Source organism: Teleopsis dalmanni, chromosome 2 (assembly GCF_002237135.1).
Source record: "Teleopsis dalmanni isolate 2A chromosome 2, ASM223713v2, whole genome shotgun sequence".
In the NCBI taxonomy this organism is placed as follows: Eukaryota; Metazoa; Arthropoda; class Insecta; order Diptera; family Diopsidae; genus Teleopsis; species Teleopsis dalmanni.
In genome coordinates this window covers 105,460,298-105,466,495 of record NC_051847.1, presented here as the reverse complement: position 1 = coordinate 105,466,495, position 6,198 = coordinate 105,460,298, and the positions used below count along the sequence as shown (strand labels likewise).

At 42.9% G+C, this 6,198-nt stretch overlaps 3 protein-coding genes across 3 annotated transcripts; all 3 read right to left on the bottom strand.

Annotated features, from left to right (window-relative positions):
* Positions 1-457: 457 nt before the first annotated feature.
* Positions 458-1,822, bottom strand: LOC119675291. Its single transcript, XM_038086485.1, has one exon. The coding sequence runs from the start codon at positions 1,820-1,822 to the stop codon at positions 458-460; it is 1,365 nt and encodes a 454-aa protein (XP_037942413.1).
* A 43-nt stretch (positions 1,823-1,865) lies between these two features.
* LOC119675290 lies at positions 1,866-3,203 on the bottom strand. The gene has a single exon (XM_038086484.1). It carries the CDS (start codon positions 3,201-3,203, stop codon positions 1,866-1,868), a length of 1,338 nt encoding a protein of 445 aa, XP_037942412.1.
* A 12-nt stretch (positions 3,204-3,215) lies between these two features.
* On the bottom strand, positions 3,216-4,535 carry LOC119675289. Its single transcript, XM_038086483.1, has one exon. The coding sequence runs from the start codon at positions 4,533-4,535 to the stop codon at positions 3,216-3,218; it is 1,320 nt and encodes a 439-aa protein (XP_037942411.1).
* Positions 4,536-6,198: the final 1,663 nt, after the last annotated feature.

Here is a 6,198-nt window from a genome sequence, read left to right as displayed (position 1 = left end):
GGAGCAAGTTCGATAATAAGCATGAGAAGAGGTTCTCCTGATTTTCTACGTTTAATGTTCCAAACATTTACAGCCTTATGTTCAAGCTCCAGAAGTACATTTTTGATTTCATCAATTGCGGTTGAGTGATGCAAATTTTTTAATATGACTCTAAAGCTTCGTTCAGCTTTTGGTTTGTAAGTGTAGAATTCTGTATTTTTGAGCTCTAACTGTTTTACAATGCTTACGTAGGAGTCAGATGAAGAAGGTTGAACTCTTACTAGACTTGGAGTTAGTACTTTTAAGTTAAATTGATTAGGCTTAAGTTCGTTTAATACATCTATTATGGGCATGATGTAATGTACCTTACAATAAATATAGGTGGAAATTTCAGTATTTTTGAAGGAGTATCATTATTTTTTAACGATTCTAAACAATCACGCATTTCGGACAGGTTGCAACCAAAGGTCACAAGGTTTTAGACGCTTAAGGCGACGTGATGGCTTGATTGACGCCAGTACGTTAGCATGATGAATGGACTCAGTGCAATGATCTTGCTGGATGTGGATATGGGCTGTGCCTTTTTCAGCTGCTTGATTTCCGCTGCGAAATATTTCGCTTGTTCTGCCTTGATGTGGTGATTTAAAGCAATGTCCATTTCGCCTGTACAGATATGTGTATGCGAACGAAAACGATGATGTGCCTTTTTGCAACGCAATATGTATGCAGTAGTGCGCAATAGCTTGCCAAGATGACTGAACCGGTCCAACAGATCTATGACGACCAATTCGTCGCCAGCAGTGTAGTGTGTCTGTAATGCGGGTTGACCTATTACCTGCAATGCCTTTACCTTAACTGGTTTTAACTCGCCTTCCATTATTGCCAGCTCTGCTGGTGCACAGTGGTGCAGCTCATTGATTGAATAATCAGTTGAATTAGGACCGTGCCACCATAATGCGTAGTTTTGCAACGCCAAAGGGAATATGCCACGACTGGCGCAATCAGCTGGGTTATGTTTGGTAGGAATGTGATGCCAATGCCTGATATCTGTCATCGATTGAATACAGCCAACGCGATTAGCAACGTACTGCTTTAATTGTGATGGGTTTTTGCGTAGCCAACATAGAGCAATATTTGAGTCGGAGTATAGAGTGTATGGTACGTGCTCCAAATGCAAAGCCTGCCTTGTTTCGTGTAAAAGAGTAGCCAACAATTGCGCAGCACAAAGTTCCAATCGGGGTACTGTTACCGAATGTAATGGTGCCACTTTAGTTTTTGATGCGATAATGTGACTAGTGATACTGCCATTGTGGTTTGTTGCCAAATAGAGTGCTGCAGCCATTGCCTTGACACTAGCATCGCAGAAGCCGTGAAGTTGTATTTGATATCCGGGTTGCATGCCTATCCAACGCGGTATTCGCACTGCCTCCAGTTGGGACAGCTGCCTTCGGTATATGAGCCATTCTTGCAACAGTTCAAGTGGTAATGGGTCGTCCCATGCCAATTTTGCCTGCCAGAGTTTCTGTATGAAAAGTTTAGCCGTAATGATGACTGGTGCCAACATGCCAATTGGATCATAAAATTTTGCGGCATCGCTAAGCACTTGCCTTTTCGTAAGATGTTGTGCATCATAAGAGCTGACCTGATAGAAGAGTTCATCAGTGAGTGGATCCCAGTGTAAGCCAAGAACAGTAGTTTCTGCCAAGTGCGGATTAAGCTGACATGGATCAGCATCGCCAAGAAGATGTGCCAAGACTTCAGCGCTATTCGATTTCCATTTCCTGAGATGGAACTGACCGTCTGCCAAAACAGATGAGACATCGGCCGCCAGTTGAATCGCCATGCCAATAGAAGGTGTACTCTTAAGGTAGTCATCTACGTAGAAATCATTCAGGATGCAAAGCAGTTTTAGCTCGTACTTCATCTGAGAGTTTATAAGAGTTGTCTCTGCCACATTGCTGCATAGCGCGAACAGCCAAATATGTGCCACTAGTTGTGCCATATGTAACGGTAGCCAATTGATATGTGCGAATGGGCTGATCGGATGATTCCCGCCAGAGGATCTGTTGCCACTGCCTGTACCTCTCGTCAACCTTGACTTGCCTGAACATTTTCTCCACATCAGCTGTGAATGCTATTCGATGCTGCCTGAAGCGAAGCAAAAGGTTAAGTAATAAATCCTGTATTGGGGGGCCAGCGAGTTGTGTATCATTTAATGATATGCCATTCGATGTTTTTGCGGAAGCATTGAATACGACTCGGAATTTTGCCATGACTGCATGATGTGGAATGTAGTATGCCTGAGATGTGTCGCCTGAGTGATGCTGAATAGGGTGCATGTGACCAAGTTGTTCGTATTCGCGCATAAAAGCCACATATCTTTGCCTGAGCTCTGAGTTGGATGCCAATTTTCGTTCCAACTGGTGAAATTGCCTGAGTGCCATCTGATGTGAATTGCCAAGTGGTGGAGCATCTGGTGTAAATGGTATTTGCACGCAATAACTGCCATCATCAAAACGCTTATGTGTGCTCATGAAAATGCACTCGCAAAGATCAACTGCTGCTAGTGTATCGCCTTTAGCCATGTCAATTTCTTTGGATTCAAATAGCCTGTGTAGAAGGTCATCAACTCGCTCATCAGGCGCCTCCACACGCAATGCCATAGATTGTTCCGCCTTGTAGTTATGCACGGTTGCTTCAGCTGGTCCGAATACAACCCAGCCTAATTGCGTATTTTGTGCCACAGGATCATCAAGTTCGCCACGAACTATGCCATCTGCCAACAATTGGCCCCATACGTCTGAGCCAAGCAATGCATCTATAACACCAGTTTCGCCAAATTTCGGGTCTGCCAAGGGCAAATTGCGTAAATGCTGCCAACAGTTTTCCATGATTGGAGCCACAGGGATTGCTGAGGTAATTTTGTTGATGATGTAGAATTCAACATCCAAGCCAAATGAAGCATTGACAGTCGAAAATATGCGCAAGACTGCCCGGCCATTAGTATATGAACGATTGCCACTGCCAACGCCTTGTAATTGCAATGCACTTTTCTGCTTCCGCAGAGCCAGTTGATTAAAATATCGCGTACTCATTAGACTTACCTGAGAGCCTGGATCGCATAGAGCTCGACACGAGTCGATATCGCCAAAGCCATTTAAGATGCGTATTTGTGCTGTTGCCAAGAGTATAACCCGATTGCCTATAGTAGCGAATGTCTGCATTGGATGGTGTAGTCACTGATGCACACGTGGTGGGATGCCAGCCTGGTTCGGTTTCGCTGGTGCCTGAGGTGTAGTTTGTGCCTGCTGTTTGGACTCTTGCAAAGGAGGAGTCTGCGCTGGTGAACTTCGGCATAGTAGAGTGTGATGCCTGCCATTGCATATGCGACAATTAGTTGAGCCACATGCCTTAGTAGAATGTCCAGGTTTCAAGCAATTGAAGCAAAGATTCGAGCCTTTAAGCAGTGTGAAGCGCTCCGCTGGTGAGCAAGCCAATAGCCTGGTGCACTTGCCTATTTGGTGCGATGCGTCATTGCAAAACTGGCAGTGGCCTGAAGTAGTTGCTATTAGGTTTGTCCTCATTAAACGTGAGCCTGGCCTTTTATAATCAGCCTGAGATGTGCCACGATATTGTAGTGTAGCGGTCTTGCCATCAGATTTTGGTTTGCTCTCCATTGCTCGCCAAACAGTGCCAACTAGACTGTGAGCTCGTGTCTCCAAAAATGCAAGCAAATCTGCCAAAGGAGGAATTTGATTAGTTGTGCGGCTCATGCCCCATGCCTGTTGCGTAATTGTTGGTAACTTGGCCACTATAATGGGTACCGCCAATGCATCCCATTGATCCACAGGTAGGTTCATTACTGCAAGTGCTCGCAAGGACTCTCGCACTGTATCAACCACCGAGAGCAACTCAGATGTTGACTCAGCCTGTGGTGGGTTGAAGCCAATTAGCCTAGCCACGTGTATTTCAGCCAACTGTTTCGGATTGTCGTACCGAGCCTTCAGTGCAGCCCATACCTCATCGTACCCGCCACTGTACATGCCTCCGACAAGTGCCACTGCATCACCATGGACTGCCTCTCGCAGTTTGCCAAGCTTGTATGCCTCTGGAAACTCTTGCGAATGTACCAATGTCTCGAATGTGTCCTTAAATGCCAGCCAATTGCGCATCGTGCCATCAAACTTGGGTACCGCCAATCGTTCCAATTTAATTGCCAAGCCTTGGGAAGATACAGCACCGCCTGCCATATTGGAAGGTGCATCCGTATTTTGTGCATCACAACGGGCCAACTCACGCCGCAATGCAACGCACGCCTCGTTATATAAGTCTTCCACCTCGTCCCACAACTTGATGTGAGACCATAATTCAGTATCATCTCTTGCCAACGCCACCAACTCACCATGTGCAGTTTGTAGTTTTTCGAAATGTGCCTGCAATGTTGCACGATCTTGCTGCATACCAAAGCCATCCTCAACGTAGTCATCCGCCACTATTTTTGCAGCTACCCGCTTTAATGATGACCACGCAGCCGTACGCCTATTTAGGGCAGCCATATTTTCTTCGTATAAAAACGCCAAAAAAGCCAAAAACGCAATTTAATTTAAAATAAAAACCGAAACTCCCGGGTTTCGGCACCAACAAATGTATGAAAAACAGACACGAATTTCCATACACGCAAAAGTTTATGTATTTTTTCGTTAAGGATATAGTCAATTAAATTTTATTACATTCTTATTCAAATTTTGAACTGATAAATTATTAATATCTTGTCAAGCCAAAAAAACGTGCACACACCGCCAGTAGCCAATTAAGAAGCAGGAGAAGGAAAAAGCAAAAAAGCGAAGCCAAAATTATCGCTGCCAGATGTTAGGATGCCATCGTCAAAAACTACTAAATGTGTGCTGCCATATCGCCTAGTTGCTGTGCCAAATCTCAAACACTAATCGAAAACGGTAAGTTTTCCTTACAAATTTGATGAACAGAACGAAAAGCTGATGTTGGCAAGGGTGAATTTAGTAAAATATGCGGAAGCGACCAGTACATTAGACAGTACACGCCACATTTCGAATTCAACATTAAAAGAAGAAATAAACACATTAATTTCTACGTACAATCCGGAACAAATTGAAACATCATGTGTGACAATGAGAATTAATCTCGAGAACGAAAAACCAATTTATCAAAAACCAAGAAGACTAGCACCGATGGAGAAGCAAAACGTAGATGCGCAAATAAAAGAATGGTTAGAGGAATGTATAATCCAATCGAGTTCGTCAGATTTTGCAAGTCCAGTAGTATTGGCACATAAAAGAGATGGTACCTACAGAAAATTGAATTCAGTTGTAATACGCGATAGATATCCACTACCTAATATAGAAGAGGTTTTAGAAGGACTTTATGATGCAAAGGTTTTCACAACACTAGATTTGAGAAATGGATTTTTTCATGTGGACATTGAGGAAAAAAATAGGAAATACACATCATTCGTGACACCCGATGGCCAATTTGAGTTTAAAAAGGCACCATTTGGTTTATGTAATTCTCCCTCTGCATTTCAGAGATTTATAAACACAATTTTCCAGAACGCCATAAGAGAAGGTGTAGTACTAGTATACATGGACGACTTAGTTATTCCAGCACGCAATGACGAAGATGCTATGAACAAACTGAAAATAGTTTTTAACATTTGTGAAAAAAATGGACTTTTAATCAAGTGGAATAAGTGTACGTTTTTAAGTAAAAGTATTGAGTTTTTGGGACACAATATTGAAAATGGTTCTGTCCGTCCCTCCGAAGAGAAAACAAAAACAGTCAAGAATTTTCCAAAACCAAAGGACTTACGTGGGGTTATGAGCTTTTTAGGATTAACCGGATTTTTCCGTAAGTTCATGAAAGATTATGCAATTCTAGCAAAGCCGTTAACGGACCTAACCAGGAAAAATGCTACGTTCAAATGGGACTCTGCTGAAGAAAATGCATTCGTTGCTCTGAAGAGTCAACTCTGTGACAACTCAGTTTTAAAACTTTTTAACCCCAAACTACAAACTCAGTTACATACTGATGCAAGCAAGGAGGGATATGGCGCTATATTGATGCAAAGACACAATTTAAATTATCATCCGGTATTTTATTTAAGCTATAAAACGAAAGCTGCTGAAAAAAATTATTGTAGCTACGACCTTGAAGTTTTGGCAATAATTAAGGCGTTGAAAAGGT

Excerpts from the sequence above, each read along its gene's own strand:
- LOC119675291 (XM_038086485.1), bottom strand. The coding sequence starts at position 1,822 with ATGGCGATTCAACTGGCGGCCGATGTCTCATCTGTTTTGGCAGACGGT.
- LOC119675290 (XM_038086484.1), bottom strand. The coding sequence starts at position 3,203 with ATGCAGACATTCGCTACTATAGGCAATCGGGTTATACTCTTGGCAACA.
- LOC119675289 (XM_038086483.1), bottom strand. The coding sequence starts at position 4,535 with ATGGCTGCCCTAAATAGGCGTACGGCTGCGTGGTCATCATTAAAGCGG.